Source organism: Cryptotermes secundus, unplaced genomic scaffold (assembly GCF_002891405.2).
Source record: "Cryptotermes secundus unplaced genomic scaffold, Csec_1.0 scaffold206, whole genome shotgun sequence".
In the NCBI taxonomy this organism is placed as follows: domain Eukaryota; kingdom Metazoa; phylum Arthropoda; class Insecta; order Blattodea; family Kalotermitidae; genus Cryptotermes; species Cryptotermes secundus.
Window position 1 is genome coordinate 678 of NW_019734313.1, and position 18,173 is coordinate 18,850.

The 18,173-nt window shown below is 40.6% G+C and overlaps 1 protein-coding gene across 1 annotated transcript; it reads right to left on the reverse strand.

The window, feature by feature from the left end:
- Positions 1–876: 876 nt before the first annotated feature.
- Positions 877–16,725, reverse strand: LOC111868496 (conserved oligomeric Golgi complex subunit 3; the record flags this gene model as incomplete). The annotated part of the gene is given in 8 exon segments (XM_023859188.2): positions 877–1,016; positions 4,296–4,514; positions 5,164–5,420; positions 12,290–12,457; positions 14,263–14,370; positions 15,815–15,934; positions 16,024–16,161; positions 16,567–16,725. Coding segments are annotated over 8 exon segments (1,306 nt in total), but the record flags the coding sequence as incomplete, so codon positions are not given.
- Positions 16,726–18,173: the final 1,448 nt, after the last annotated feature.

Consider the following 18,173-nt stretch of genomic DNA (forward strand, 5'->3'; position numbering starts at 1 on the left):
GGGACCAATAATATTGTTCTGCTAAGTATCATCTTTACTCCATTTTTTCCAAACAGCAACAGTCCAACCACAGCCTTCAATGTGAATTCAGACAACCTGAAGAAACGTTACTTTATTTTGTCAATGGTGACTCGTGGTTCTACAGAAACAAATAGTTAAGTGAGATGTTATAAAAATATGGCTGATGTGGCAAGTCACAAAGCTTCAGATGGATGTCATGAATCAGCATTACCAGTTGTTATATGGACACTTGCAATATGCACCAGACATTATATGGTGACTGCTAACTAGTATGTAATTAGTATGCAGTATTAGGATAATTATGGCCACCTCTGTGGTCTAGTGATAAAAGAGTTCCTGGCTAGAGATCCAGAGGCCCTGGGTTCGATTCCTGGCACTACCAAGAAGTAGTGGGTCTGGAATGGGGTCCACTCAGCCTCATGAGGATAACTGAGGAGCTACTTGAATGGCAAAGCAGCAGCTCCAGTCTAGAAAACTGAGAGTAACGGCCATGGGAATCCCTTGCACTGACCACGCAACAACCTCTATCCACAAAAGTTTGCACTAACTTCACCAAGCGGCAGTCGTTCCATTAGTATAGTTCACTTGTGGACGAAAAGCCACAGAGTAGGATGATTATGTATGTTGAATGGGAAAGTGTTTGGAAGGAAGTGTCATAATGCACCAGTTCTGTATTTATTTGGTGGAACCAAGGAAAACTACAAAAACATTTCGGTCACAATAGTCACTTCTGGCTCAAGACTGAAACATGGAACCATGCTTCAACATCTCCCACATCATACATAAGAACTAGTGAGAAGGTAGATAAAATAGATATGGAACATCCATATCTCTCAAATGATGCTGTGTACTTACGATTGTTCTGAACGTGTTCCTCAAGCATTTCAAGCCGTAGTATGCTGCAAATTTCAGCCAGCGTTTCCAAGTGATTTATATGAATGATGAATGGTCGCAGAACATCATACAAAGTTGTACAAAGGCCTTCAAGGTATGATCTGAAGCAAAGTAGGAACACAGTTAACCGCCATTTGAGGTTTGCAACAGATCTGGACACTCAACCAAGCAAAATCTTAAATGGAGGTGATTTAACACCGAGATTATTGAAATTGAATATCAACAGAGAAACATTATATGCAACAAAGTAATGTAAAAATAAAAGTATACTTCCAGGGTGTACACAAGCCATAACTGACACTGCAAAAATACTGAACACAACATTATACGTTTGACTGTCAAGAATCTCAACATGGGATGGAATTAAAGTTGAATCATTTCTTGATTTTCAGCAAATAGAGCATCTACCTTACAGAATATAAAGGAAAAGTTCAAGTAAAGTTCATGAAATATCCACTGTTCAGACCTGCACAATAACAAAGATTTTGCATGTTAGAAAAATAACAAAATCTTCACACTACTTCTCTTGAGCTATATGCTGGATGGAGTATAAAAGATACCGGAAGAAAGAAGAACATGCTGACAAGCAAGTAAATAGTATGAAAATAACACAGTATGGTAGGTGAGATAAAAAGAAAAAAGACCTACAAGGGACAAAAACAAACCTGGAAATCATATTCAGAAAATACTGCAGGGAAATGAAATAATCACGTAAGCGTTCCTAAGAATTATACAATGACAGACAATTAACTGTGATTAATTAGCTCCCTGGGGTTCCACTCTGTACTTTATTGAAAGCAACAAGCCATTTCTGTGCCTTTCTTGCTTTGAATGGCAATCATTTCTTTCATCTATTAACATCTCAAATAATTACAGCAAAGTGTACAATATTACTACTGTCCATACTTGCATGCTAATGACAGAGAACGAAAGACATTAACTGTGCTTATCAAAAACTTCTCAGTACTTTTTGAGTTATCATCCATCTGCTTCCTCCTTTCTAGAGATATAAATTCTGGGACCATTACCCTACACTCTTACATAAGGTCTCTATCTATTCTTACTCAATATCTGCTTTACACCGTGGTCCGCCTTCACAGCAACCTCCAGTTCCTTTCTTTGTAAGAAATCTCTGTTGGGAACTTAATTTCTTCTCGAGCCCACAAACCTTTTCCTTACGAAACTGACCAATGTATTTACCACATGCAAACTGTTTAGCAAAGTACTACATGTGCATGTGGAACAAATGTGAACTACTACTCTACCTTTCTTTACCCTTTCTCATTCCTAGCCCTGTGGTCACTGACTCATAGCTTCTCTCCTCTTCACCTCACCCCTACCTGCTACTGGCACTCTCACCAACAGCACAGTTAGCTTGTTCACAGAGTTTTGAAAAAAAAAGTATATGTTTTACTGCTTATAAACTTCAGTTGTTACATGCAATCTGCCCAGGTGATAATCACAAGAGATATTGTGGGGTGCCGCCTGAAAGCTGGAATATTTGAGTCAGAGAGGGCATCCTTTGCTGGACAACAGCTTGTTAAAACACATGGCTGGGACAAGCTGGAACAGACCACTGCTGAGCAATGCTCAGTAAACACAGCCTAAAAGCTGTAATAGTGTACAAGAAATTATATAATTTTCTAGGCAACCGTTCATGCATGTTTCCGAGACAACACATACATAACAGACGTCATCACGGAAACAAAAACCAGAACTAGTGCAGTTCCCATGGTAATGAATACACTAGCTACTGGTGCATAGAACACGTGAAATGAAACCCTTGAACATGGTGTCTTCTAGACCATCTGACTGAAGAATATAACAGTCCATACAGAACAGAGAGAACAGCAGAACAGAGGAGAACAGAGCGAAGAGAGAACAGAGGTGAACAGAACAGAGCTGAGAAACCAGCAGAGCAAAGAACTAAGACCTGCCAACAAGAATAGCGGTCGAAGACAGAATAGCAGAGTGAAGACGAAATTTGAGAAATGACAGACTAGTCAGGTTGCATCGTGTGGAAGACATTATTTTTGAGTCACTGTAATTGTAAACAACTTATCCAATAAATCGCTTCAACTAATTCGGAACCAATTAATTTCTTGTTGCATTACCAGGATATGTGACAATATGATTCTGCTGTGGATATTCTTAATGAAATTGACAAGAATGAGCAGTTCTTGCATTGTGCTACGTTCAGTGATGAGGCCACTTTTCATGTTTCGGAACATGTCCACGGGCACAACGTAAGAATATGGGCTAACAAATGCCCCCACGATTTTGTTGAACATGAGCATGATAGCCCTAAATTTAATGTGTGGCATGCTCTTACCAGAGATCGCATGATTGACGTGTAGTGGAACTCACTGTAACAGCACACAATTACCTCAGCATGTTGGAACGCTTGCAGTACCCAAAAATGATGACAACGCGATCTTTCAGCATGCTCCCATGCAATAAGCCAACACTGTTATGGAATTTCTTGATAAGACACCACGGTGCTGGATTGGGAGGGGCAGAAGGAAGCAATGACCCCCATGCTCTCTAGATCTGACACCCCCTGGATTTTTATTTCTGGGGGTATGTGAAGAAAATCGTCTAGTGTTCGTATTCACAACATTCAACACCTGAAACAGCGAATCTGCTGCATCTGTCAGTCCTGATGCTCTTGGTCAAGTGTGGCAGGAAATGGAATACCACTTATATGCTTGCAGAGCCACCAATGGAGCAGACATAGAACTCTGATAAATACTTGGAAAAAAAAAACTACTTGAGTTGTTCTTTAATTTAATTCACATTTAATGTATGTATCATATTCCATTTAATACATATAATATTTTGAAGCCCCACCATGACTTTAGGGACACACTGTGTAGTAGACAAGATGACAATAAACAAGACTCAAAAAGAGACAGACCTGGAAAGAAAGAATTCAGACTAGACTCTAAACTAAATACAACACATATATAGAAGATAAGCTAAGGAAGAAGGCTTAGAGAGAGGCTCAGATAATCCTGAGGAAAAGGAACAGGACAGAATGAGGAAGAAATAAAAATCAAAGATTGGAAAAGACAAGTAGTGCCCTTTGCAACATCAAAAAACCATTTAAGTAGAAGACAACAATGGACTTCAATCACCAGACTGTCTGAAAGTAGTCACATTTTGAAAGACAGTGCCTCAAAACATTTCAAGGTAACTTTTTTATATAATATGAATCACACTGTGATGTTGCAGCAACCATGAAATAAATAACTTTATGTTGGTAAATGTCTGAAATAATTAGAATTGCACTCTAAGTCTGCTAGGCCATATGTAGCATACATGAGAAAAGCAAAAATGCTGAGAACTTTGGCACAAAAACCTCAAGCGAAATTACTCACATGAGCAAAGGAGTGGGTTGACTAAAGAACTGGTAGAACAACTGATGTTCATCCTGACACACGTGCACAAGACATGCACAGCTGCTGCGCACTAATGAACAATGGTCACCCTTGTGTGTGACTGATAACTCCATTATTGATGTTGCCACACTAGAACTGAGGAGAAGCTCCCTCTGTGTGAAGTAGCATTGGTGACATTCTGCCAGCAGCTGCTGGTACCTGCAAGTCACATAATGTGGCAGTAATCACAGTTTTCTACAAGTACAGTAACTGCCATAAAAGAAGTAATAAAATCAATTTTATTTACAAGTGACAAAGTGTGGCAGTTAGCAAATGCATTTACCATATTTTGCGTTTTATATGAGCAACGTGAACACATGAGATTAAACATTTCTTTTGAGAGACAAAGGAACAACAGTCAGCAGATAGATGTACTCTGATCTTAAACACATAAGAATTTTCAAGTTCATTTGCTCTGATTCTGTATCACTCATGGCTCCTTGTGTGCATTCCCTGCAGACACAAAATTACTATTAATGGAACTGATCAACAGATACTACTTCAATCAAAGACATAAGTTCCACTCCTAACAAAGAAACTCAAAATCCTATATAACATAAATGATTTTCCATGCATTTTCTTACATAAACAGAAAAATGCAAAAATGTTTCTAATAACAATTACAGGTATTAATATCATGTGTTGCACACAAATTTTTAGTATGAAACTCGACATGTGAGAAGTGTGTTGATATTCCATTTGAGCTACATGTGGAGTTGAGATCCAAATAGTCTGATACAGGCTAGCATAAAATCAGGTTAGCAACTTAGAATGTAGACTCCTACATACCAAATTCAGAATAACTTACTCTGGACTACGACTGACTCTGGCTTCAACTTGAGCAAGAAGTGGCTTGACACGTGGTGCTGAGGCTTGGAATTTGCCGTAACACAGAGTGAGGGCTGTATTATTCGTAACCCCCATGGGAACATGCACTGCTGGAGCCAAAACTTGCTGTGTTGCATGTTCTAGTGCCTCTACTATGTGGCTACGTATCATGGCCACCACACGAGACAGGCAATGGCGAAATCGGGCAAGATACGAGCTTGATTCTCTCCACTTGCTCTAATGACAAAACAATCTGCATCTTCAGAAAATGCATTTATAATAAAATAATCCTATGATGATACAGTAATTATATTAGCCATGCAACTCACTGTCTTAATTGCAGATCTGAAAATGACCTGTGAAAGAGGTCAGGAGTGCATGCCTGACTGACCTCACACAAGCAATATGCTCCCTTAATCTCAGTCCAGTGGTGTTTGGCTATCAGTGAAATAAACCCCTCTGGCAATTTACTGATTTTATGTTGTTATTTTAGCTAATTGAGATTTTGTAGTTAAGAAACATAACACGATTGACTACCCCATCTTCAAGGGTAGCCATGATTCACATCATTTTATTTATACATATTATTTTTCTTCCATTTATGAATATCTTCAATTTCAGGCTATTGCAAGTCAATGACATACCAAAGAATTTCTATATAGTCCTATATAGTTTAATAAATTATGTTTATCGTCACCAAGTTTTAAAACTATTAGTAATAGAACTTTTTATATTTGTCATCATTTTATTTTATTCTATTATTTGGCTTATTTGTCTTTATATATATATATATATATATGTACCACTTGACGTGTTCCATATCCTACCTGTTGTACTGTGGATCTACAGAATGTAAAATAAATGCATGAATGAATTAATTAATTAATTAATTTTTGGCAAGCCTTATTTTCTTTATTACATCTTACATGAATATCATTTAACTGCAGAATAAAATAATGTCCAGACACCATGGTGATTACTTTTATTACATTAACAACAGGTGGCAGGCAATTTGAGAAAAATATATATAAAATTACGTATGTACACAAGAAATAATGACTCAGAGGGACATAACATACATCTAGCCCCTTCTTCTATGCTCCACAATTTAAATTATCATTATGAAATTCTTCATACAGAACACACTGTATGATTTTAAGACATTCTATTCAATAAGAACAGCCATTCATACTATTTTCTTGACACAAACTTCTTTACAAAGAGCCTCTAACATTCACACCTACTGGCCTGAAAGAACATGCTAAGCTTACACTTGTTTTGTTCATGGTACAAGTCGTGAAACCCCGCAACAGTGTTAACAGGTTAATGCGATTAGGGTTATAAAGTGTGAAACCCCGCAACTGTGAGATAAGTAATTGTAGCCGTTAGTTGTAGATTGTTAAATAAACCAGTTAACGATCACTACGGCGTATTCAGTAACGTAAACACGTTACATTGGTGTCAGAAGTGGGATACGAACTTACACACGTGACCGACGGGATTAGAACTTACACACGTGACCGACGAGATTCGAACTCGAAACACGTGACAATTTGGTGTCAGAAGTGTTACGAACTTAAACACGCCACAAATTGAATTATTGTGCATCGTGTACTCTACTGCGACAAGATGGAGATGCAGCAGATGATGGAAATGCTGGCGAGGATGGACGCCGATAGGAAGAAAGACAAAGAAAAGAGAAGGAAAGAGAAGGAAGAGATAGAGGAAAAGAGAAGGAAAGAGAAGGAAGAGATGGAAGAAAAGAGAAGGAAAGAGAAGGAAGAGATGGAAGAAAAGAGAAGGAAGTGATGGAGGAAAAGAGGAGGAAGGAGAAAGAAGAAATGCTGGCAAAATTGGACGCCAGCATGAAAACCCATCAGGAAGAAATGAAGGCCGATAGAAGAAAAGACAGAGAAGATTTCCTGGCAAAATTAGACGTCAACCAGAAACAAACCGAAGTCATGCTGACAAAATTAGACGCCTACCAAGAAAAGGCGGAGGCCGATAGGAAGGCCGACAAGGAAGAAATTAAGGCCGAAATGCGATCTATGCGGTCAGAGTTGGATGACCAAATCCAACATAGAGTCGAAAACATTTTGGCGATCGTTGAACACGACAAACAGACTCTCCGGTCAGAAATAACTGAGCAGATTGACGTGTCCCTCTGCGCGCGGACAGATAAACTCCAGGAAAACCTGACGAAAAACTACAACGAAACCTGCGCAGCAATTGACGAAACCAAACGCGAGTTCCAGGCCCGGTTGGACATAGTGCAAATGAAGGCCGAGCGGGGAAATACAGCAACGATCGTCGCGAGTACAGCTCAGCCACCGACATTCAACGGAAATTCAACATGGAGCGTGTTCCGGCGACAATTCTAGACCGTAGCAGAACACAACCAATGGTCGGACAGGGAAAAATTAACATACCTGATCACCGCCCTGAAGGGTCGGGCGGCAGAAATGCTACCCGGCATTCCGGCAAATGCCACTTACGAGGAAACTCTTCAGGCTCTAGAGGACCGTTTCGGGGACCAACACTTTGCAGCTGCCTACCGCTGCCAATTAAGAACAAGGACCCAGAAACCTGGAGAATCCCTGCAAGACTTTGCCACGGCCATTGAACTACTTTCCCATCGTGCCTACCCCGATCTACCTGCAGACCACATAGGAAGAGAGGCAGGAATAGCCTTCGTATACGGAATACGAGATGCCGATATAAGGTTCCAGCTGCTGCTAGGAGGTGAGAAGAAGGTAAACGAGGCCCTCCGACGAGCGCTAGAGCTGCAAGCGGTACTGATAGCAGCTAGACCTCACGAAGGTAGCACCAAGACATACCGGAAGTACCGATCGTCCCCCACCCATCGAGGAGACGGAAGACAATCAGGGTGCTGGAGTTGTGGAAAACTGGGCCACTTCGCGAGTAACTGCCCCTACGAACAGGAAGGGTACCCAACCGTCGGGAAACAAGCGGCGGCCGGCGAAGGAGGGCGGACGCCGGCATATGCATTAAGGCCCCCACACTACCCACTCACCGTCAAAAGGGTGAATGCCAACCATAATGAGATGACGGCCTGTCAAGAGATAGAGGCACGTCTACAAGAAGGAAAGCCGGCCTCAGTGGACACGAAACCTGCGGCGGCACAACAAGAGGAGGTCCCCACAGTGATACCGGTCAGAGTGACGATGGCCTGCCGAGAAACAGAGGCACGTCCAGAAGGAGAAAAGCCGGCCTCAGCGAACAGGAAACCTGAGGCGGCGGGTTTACAAGAGGTACCCATACAAGACGCCGAAGTAATGCCGGTCGGAGAACCGAAGAAGAAAAGGCGCAGGGACCGACATCGACGAAATATGAAGAATTCGACGCGGGAAAAGAGTGGACCCCAGAAGAACTTGGCTGCCCCCTGCAGGAAGACATCCCGTCGCGCGACAGTGGCACGACGTTGGAGAAATGACTTCAAGAAGGAAACTCCCCAGGGAACCTTCGGATGCCGGAGAGAGGACTTGGCGCCACGGTCTCGTGCCAGCAAGCGGCTGGAAGACCAGGAGGAACGACGAAGCCGGCAAGGACGAACAACGCATCAAGGGCTGTTACGTCGACATGAGGAGCCTCCGAAGACAAACTTGATCAAGGACTGGACATTATGGAGGGGTCGACCCCCTCCAAAACGAAAAAGACCTCAAGCAGAGGAGGAACCGGTAATGTAGATGAACCGGCCTCCCCAGAGAGAATGAATGTGCCATAGAATGAAAGTAATGGATGAATGGGACACAACTGGATCTTCTGGCGAGCTGAAAGGAAACCGCTCGAGACGAGTCGATCTTAAGAAGGGAGCGGATGTAACAGCCGGAGACCAGATGCTGCAAGAACAGCTATGGGACGGAAAAGGAACGGGGGTGCACCGTTAGGCTATTCGGGACGAACAGCCTTAAGGAGGGAGCAGTGTAACATGTTGCGCGACTGAGAACCCCCCTCCCCCCTCCTCTCCACGGTAACGTAGCGCTCCCCGCCACTCCCCTCCGCGGTGACGTCACGCGGTGACGTAACGCGCAACGCTAACGTAACCGTAATCAACGTCCTACTGTGACGTGGCACTCATTACGCCACAGGCAAGCACTGCAGCTATATAAGTGGATGCACAGTGCGTATCGATCAGTTCGAGTTCCAGTGTGGCTACCGCCGAAGACATTCCGAGTTATAAAGTAACAGCCAGCCGACTACAAGTTGGAGTATAGCAGCCGTCGCGGAAAGAAGATCCGGACGTGTGTGTAATTGTGTAATTGGGAGCGTGTGATACAGTGATACAAAGCTCCCCTACGGTAAACGTGTAGACTACTGAAGACAGAGTGAACTGATTTGCGCATAGGGTTATAAGTCGTGAAACCCCGCAACAGTGTTAACAGGTTAATGCGATTAGGGTTATAAAGTGTGAAACCCCGCAACTGTGAGATAAGTAATTGTAGCCGTTAGTTGTAGATTGTTAAATAAACCAGTTAACGATCACTACGGCGTATTCAGTAACGTAAACACGTTACAATATCATTTAACTGCAGAATAAAATAATGTCCAGACACCATGGTGATTACTTTTATTACATTAACAACAGGTGGCAGGCAATTTGAGAAAAATATATATAAAATTACGTATGTACACAAGAAATAATGACTCAGAGGGACATAACATACATCTAGCCCCTTCTTCTATGCTCCACAATTTAAATTATCATTATGAAATTCTTCATACAGAACACACTGTATGATTTTAAGACATTCTATTCAATAAGAACAGCCATTCATACTATTTTCTTGACACAAACTTCTTTACAAAGAGCCTCTAACATTCACACCTACTGGCCTGAAAGAACATGCTAAGCTTACACTTGTTTTGTTCATGGTACAACAGAATTATAACACACTGCACAGACATTAGCAATTACGTCTTCAGTGTAGAATAACAACACTTCTAGTACTTCTTTTTGGGTGGTGCTTTGAGACAAAATACATAAGGCCGTGTTTTATTAAATAGATTCATAAATTTACTGAATTTGCTGAAATAAAGTCTGGTCTCTGGAAGACCAAATATTTCTTTCATAATCAAACTCTGTTAGGGATTAGCATGTTATTTTCATGCAAAACCAGACTGAATATGATTGGCAAAGACTGATGGATTCTTATGTTATTTCATGATACTGCTTGAAATTCAGAAGTTACATAATGTAAAATTAAAAGAAATACTGAATGGTGGTACGTAGGGCAAGTATTTAAAAGGAACCAGCCATGGCTTATTTCAATGTATTATCAGGAAATCTGCTTAGAAGCACTCCCGGAAATTATAAAAAATCTATCAAGACAGTTGGTAACTTGAAGAAGATCTGAACTGTTTCCTCCTTAATACAAGCTTAGAGTCTTACTGCTAAAAAGTACAAGAACCCAGTAATTCTATGTAAATTTTTCTTCTTCAATCAGGTGGAATTTGAATATCATATGACCATGCTAAATATATAGGCATTCTGCACATGAGAAACATGATCATACATCATGTACTACAAACCACAGTTAGAGTTTAGTGGACCTTTATAGGAGTTTCTTCAGGCTCTAAGTATACGCTACTAAAAAATAAGTCAAGGACAAAACAACATCTGACTGACAAGGAAGGTACAGTCAGCAGGAGAGCTATATTTATCATTGGTGGGGAGGAAGGTTACAGCATTAAATTCCAAAATCCCTTGAATGTTCGGTTTGACATCAAATAAAATTTTTATTTCCAAAGAAAAAAATACACATTTATGTTATCAACACAGCCGATGAGTGAACCAAGTAATAATACAGTAAACTCCTCATCATCCGGCATGGAACGTTCTGGTTACATGAATCTGCTGTTCACATGAGAAGAACTTCTAACAGAAACTGAATTTTCATTCAGTTTTCACCATTTTCTGATCTTTTACATATTTATATTTTAAGTTCCTTCAACTTCGAACAGTGCATTTTCACATTAATTCTTGTGTTGGTGTCTTCTCACATGACACAGCAGATTAATGGGTAAATATTTTTGGATATGCTGTAATGTAATCACATATCAATATGGCTGCAATGGCACCTGCATCAGCAAGGATGATTGGCAGCACTGCTGGTGGTGGCTGGAAGAACTACCACATGCAGATGAACTTACATGCACTGCAATTTTGTGTTTGAAGTAACTTTAAAACAAGAAATTCTGGGAAGAACTAATCATCTACTTTCCTTTCACTGTGATTCCAGTATCTGACACAAGTGAAAAGAAAACTTTAGTATGTGTGCATAATGAAGTCAACAAAACAATACAATTTTTGAGGCTACAGTGTTGGTATTACTGATGGGAGTGACTTATGAAGTATACCGTTCAGATAGCATCAGATGGCACAATATACTTACCAAGTTTCATGAGGACTGGTTTGGGCAATCAGGTGTGACGCCGCAGTGCTGATATTACTCATACTAATGGGAAGAATTTATGATGTATACAGTTGAGATGACCTCAGATGGCATGACACATACCAAGTTTCATGATGATTGGTTCAGCAATCCAAGTAATATTTAGGCTATTACCCAAACCATCTGTGAGGCTATCCTATTGGTATTACTGATGCGAGGGATTTATGATGTACACTATTCAGATGGCCTCAGGTGGAATGATATAGGCATACCAAGTTTCATGAAGATTGGTACAGGCGTTCAAGCAGTATCAATGTTTTGCCTCAGAAATTTGAGAGGCTGTAATGTTGGTATGACTGAAGGCAGCACTTTATGAATTATGCTGTTGAGGTGGGCTCAGATGTCATGATATACCTGTACATACCAAGTATCACAAAGACTGGTTCAGGCATTTGAAAGTTGTTGGGAGGGAACACATACAGACACACAGACAGGTGAGCAAGGAGGGCTCATACGCCTACTTTCATTTTTTCAAAATAAGGAAAGTAGGCCAAAAATCATAAACTTTCTATGAAATTTCTTTCCACTTGCATGAAAATTCTGGATACTTTGAATGATAGTAACTGGGAGTTTACTGTATATAGCTTCCGTTAACATACTCTTCAAATCATTCCCAAAAAGTGTGTCACTTACATGAGCTCCTATGTACTCCACACAATGGTCCAGGCGGTCAAGTATGTCAATAAAAGCCTCGCTGGAGACAGAGAGTGTAGGGGAGGACAAACGATTATTGAGTGAGTCCAGAGCCATGAAGTTCTGAAGCCTCTGCCCAACTTCCTCACATATACCATGCAACTTTGTCTGAAAGAACAAATAAAAGACTATGAAGATTTCAATCTTTCATAGTGAATAAATATTCTGAAATCTTCTTCAGTAATCAGCCATGTCTCTACCGAGTTAGAAGTTAATGTTTCAGAGATCTCCTCCATCTCTGGAATCAATCTGATAGACTGGTATATTGTATCGGCAATGTGTGGTCGTTCACCACATCGATCCTGATGATGGTGATCTCTGAAACGTTTGTTTCTAACTCAACACTGACACAGCTGATCACCTGAGAAGATTTTAGCACATATAAGAGAGTACTCAGATAAGCCAATTAGGGTTTCTAAATCTGCACAGAAAGCTTCAAACTTGCATAATATAAAGTATTGTGGCATATTGGCCCTGTGCAGGAACTGTTGAGCCACAGAGGCCTCGGGGCACGCGTCCAATGTGAGTGTTGTGGATTGTATTGGTGGGTTGCTAGGCGACAACTCTGTGAATGCTTGGATGGCGCAACGTCACATATCCCCACTCATCCCGTCACTATGCAAAGCTCAGTAAACACTCCTCCCCGCTAGGCTGTGAAGTCATGCAACAGTAGGGCATCCATTGCTAGGCAATACATGGGTAGACACACCTGCCAACAATATCTGATATCTGTTGCCAAGCAGCAATGTGTTTTCGGTGTGGTCCATGCCGAGCCCATATAAGGAGCAGCGAACACTATTAAGGAGTATGAATTAAGAGTAGTTGAGAGTGGCGGAAGCAAGCGAAGTTGAATCAGGGATACAGAAGGTTGCCTGTGAGGATGTAAACTGTGATTTAGAAGACTTCATGTGTGCGAAGGTGCGTGCAACACTGGATTATAAGGTGTATGTAAATCCGTGATAGCGCTGTAATTTGAGTGTAACTGAGAGAGTGTGTGTAACCAGGCTGTTAATAAATCCAATCATCTGAACTAGAACCCGTCATTTCGTCATGTGTACGCTCCTACATCTGACAATACATTACTTGTCTAAAGACATCAAACAAATGAACAGTGTGTTGGCCAAGAACAGGTTGGAGAGACCAAGTAATGGAAGAAACACAAAACAGTGTAGAAAAAGAGGAACACACACAATAGGAATTGTTGTGGGAGGACACACAAGTACAGAAAATGCGTCATCAAAAAATAAACCACTCTTGATGGTTGTCTGGTCAGGAAGGCTGATTTGCCAGTGTTGCACTCAAATCAGCTGTGTCCAGCTTAGGTGTAAAGTGTCTCATATTCAAATGTAGGATAATTTCTCTGTATTCTGGCAAAACAGCTTGCATTGGTTCGTTCAGTGATATCACTCAAGTACGAAAGCATAAATTTATGTGAACAATTCGTATGAGCCATATTTCACATTGCCATAAAATATTTATGCAGATGATGTTATGAAATAATAATCTGGCAAGGATTCAGTAAGAATGGTAATTATTCATCTGAAGGTAACCGGTAATGACTACTAAGGTCATTTATGTTAAAAGTAATACATATTGATCATTATGGTTATTAGGTTATTTAATGATAATTTATCAGCTTCAAACGCTATCCAGCGCCAAATTATATCAGAGAATGATTATCCATGGTGAACAAGATGGGGAGAAAGTGACTGTGACCTATTTCAAAGCACCATCACGGAAAAACTGAAGAAGCCTTGGAATCTTGGCTGGAATACACAGTAATTAGACAGACAACTCAATCTGGTACCTCTCAAATACAAATCTACACCTATATCTTTGGCAATGTAGGATTAAAATCATCCAAAAAAATAGGAACAAAACAAAATACAGCATCAGGCTTGCAAAAACAATACCTGATCAGCCAGTAATTGTTCGCTATCTTGATGCAGGGAGTTTGTCCTGTTGGAAACAACATGATACTGCTCCATTAGGCAGGCAAGGTCCTTCAGCGAGGCTTCAATCTGAAAGAACAAATATCCCTGAAAGACAGCTTAGGTAAGCAAGTTGGTTGGTTTATTATTCAGTTATTTATGACAATGTAGCAACTTCTCATACTATATATTGTTGAATTGGACATAGCAGGACTATGAATTACATGCTGGGACAGGTGTGAAGAAAATCAAGCATAATATATTCTAAGGGGTTATGCGAACATGCCTGGAGGAATTACACAAATTCGCAAGAAACTTCAGTCAGGACAGTGAGTCCCCAGTTGATATTTGAACCAAGCATCTCCTGACTAAAGTCAGACATGTTACTGTTGCACCAGTCGACCTAGAAATATGGAAATTATGCAAGACATCTGTACCATGAACTGTGGACATTTTTCTGTCTTTCATCATTGTTGTTATCAGCATCAAATTTTCAATGAGCTGGACAACTTGCTGAACCATTCTAGCTACGGTTATTACACTTGGTTTCTTGCTCCACTCAATCTATACTTCATCACTGATTTGTGGAGTCTGTATTTCTGCACTCTGTCAATCTAAACAAAACCTTCTTCTGTAGTCCAAAGTCTTTTAGTTAAAGCAGATCTAGTATGTAATTCATCCGAAATATCCTCATTAGTTTCAGAGTCCTCCACATACATATATTGTCACCTGTTTATAAGTTTCAGCTTAGAAACTGCCAAATGGATATGGATTTAACTTCTACCACCCAGGTCTTGCTACCGTCTATACAAAACTCTGGCTGGAAGTTCAGAGGGCCTGTCAAAAGCCCTCACTCCTAGGCCAGTAAACCTGTCATGGGGAACTTACCACTACTTCTGAGCATCAAAACAAAAGGACAGTAGAGCTCAAGGTGAAAACAGAGGCAAAAAGACAAAACAGTTTTGCAACCAAGTAATAGACTGACTGATCAGAGTAACAAGACTACATTAATCATTACTGGTAACTATGCTTAAGCAGGAGAATGTCATGCAGCAAATAGAGTAAATTCCCAGTTATCCAGTATCCAAGAATCTGGAATTCCCACGTAACTGGCAAAAATTTGTTAAAGAAAATTTGCCACTTTTAGAGTTACTTCAAAAACAAAGTTGCAATGTTCATATGTCCACCCACAATGCAGTACTTATCCCAGCTGCCACTAGCAGCACTGCCCATTGTCCTCCCTCATAAAGGTGTCATTAGGATCACAATGATCCGTGATTACAGCTGGGAGCTGAAGCTATGATCACGTTACAGCTTATACAAAATGTTTTACCCACAAATCCACTATACCACCTAAGAAGACTCCCATGCAAGAACCAAAATGAGAATGTGTTGTTTTGAAAAATCTGAGGTTCTCATAGTAATGGTTATAAAGGCAGCGCCATAGCTCAAGTGGTTAATCGCTGGCTTCCAACCACGGCCGCTACCCTTTTATATCCAGGGTTACCTGCATATTAATCTGCATAAAACTTACTTGGGATAAAAGAACACCACACTCATCTCTTCGCTCCGCCAGCTGGCGCCAGTAGTCCATGAACTGAACATCTTCTGACTGCAGAAGTTCTTCTTCGACATGAGAATACCAAGATAAGAACTGCCAAATAATGTTTGATGAATATATTAGCTAAAATACATAAAACAAGTAACTAGCAACTTTACTAACATACAGAGATGCAATGTTACCTGTTGTGTGGTTTCAATTTTAACCCGGCCAAGTTCTAAATTAACAAAACTTTGCGTTAGATCCTTACAGGCCAAGTCACTGTCTTGGCTAAACTCAGATGGTGCTAGTCTTGCTTCGGCCTCGTCACCGAAAGGCAGCTGGAAAGTACCAAGCTGAATAAAACACACATCACACCTGTGGATATATTGTAACTGCAAACACCAGGCAGAAGCATCTCCAGATGAAAATTAGAGTAGCAAATATGACAACAATGAAGTTGGGTTTCAGACTTCCACGGCCGTGACTATAAAGAATACTACTTTCTGGGATACGACACCATGCAGTCTGGTAGAATTTGAACTGAGGTTTCGGATGAAAGTACCGCCTCCATCTTCTGGGTCGAAAAGGGTAAGTAAAGCTCCCTGATGATGAGAATATACTCCTACGAAACGGCAGTAAACCTCTACCTGACTACACAATAACGTACTACAAGAAAGTTGTCTTCAACATTGAGGTTATTTTCTTCATAAATATGTCCTATCCAATCAGTTTATCCCACTTACGTCAGGAGGAATTGTCTTTATATTAACCTCGTGTGATAGATCTAACACAGCATCTCTCTGTGATGTGCTTAGAGGAGCCAAAGGTCTATCTGGCTGTTCCCATTCTAATAGTTTATTTTGCACTTTCCTAACGTCAAACATTGCCACGTCGGCCATTACTTTAACATGGCCGGTATCGCTCCCTACATTTCATTCGATTTATATAAATCATGGCAATTTAATTTATTTTAAGATTATATGTAATAGATTAGTATTTTTTTAAAAATATTACAGAATATATTATTTTCTATTACGTTGGGAAATTGAGAATAGAACCCATAGGTGCTCTTTCTACGTGCAAAATTTCTTGACCTTACACGCTAGTGCCATCTATGCAATAAATGGTAATTCCCATCTCCGACTTCAGTGGCGTAATCGATAACAACCTTCACTATGATCACTACTATTTCAGCTCTTTACTCCATCGTATGAACGAACAGTCTACACAATTCTAAACACACTACGTTCTTTCAGTGTTTATTCTGCCCTGGTTCTTTGCAGCATGTGGATGGTCAAAACATGTACCTCTGGAATGCCAGCAGCACTGCCCACATCCACACAGTGCCGAGACACAAGGGCACAAACAAAATCAATTGTGAACCACTGTAAGAGTAAAGTTGTCCCTGTGCTTAACGAATTAAGCACTACGCCATGGAGGTGTATGGGGGAGTGTATGTATAGATCCAGGTTTTTTTGACCTCGGCACTAGATAGAGGTGAGTGGTCAGCTTCACTACCCAGCTGCTTTACCCCCAGAGAAAGAGCCCCCAGTACACATGGGATAGAAGAGCCAGTCTGGACAACTTGGGGAAGTGAAAATTCTTGACCCTACCAGGACTTGAACTCCGAACCCTCGGTCGTCCAGCCTGTAGCCAGTTGTAATCCCGACTACGTTAAACCAGCTCCAACAAACCAATATGAAAGCCTACACTCAGTTTTCCACCATATTGATGACATGTGGGAAAACCATATGTGTGTACATGAAACTGTTCTCTTGATATAAAACCAATGCCACCAACATCAACCATTCAGGAGGCTGGCCAAGCAATAACACTACATTGTATTCAGGATATGCTCACTTCAAAGCTCAGGCAAGAGACTGGCTATCCTGACAGAGGTTTTAGTGGTTTTCCCTAGTCCCTTCCAGAAAATGTTAGGACATAACCTTGATTTGGCTACAATGTTCTACAACTTTTTCATATCAATTGTCATTAGTCATTCTATTGCTTGACACCATAGAGTCTAAGTCAGCTGATCACAAATAGACTTTGGTGTGCCAATGTTTTCGTTTGAGCTGGATCAAGGTGTTCCAATAATGAAATTGAGTAACTGAAGTCTTTCCACAATTCCTCAAAAATGAACAAAGCTGGTGTATAGGTTTTCTTCAATCTTACAGAATTTTCAAATCTTTTATGAAAATATTATTCTCTGTCAAATCTGAATTAATGGCTGCTTTTATAATCATTTTTTGTAATTGTTTCTGGTTTCAATGATGGAACAAAAAAAATCAAAATTTCAAGGTGTTTCACAGACAGTTATGACATCCAGGTTGCTCCACAAACTGAAGGA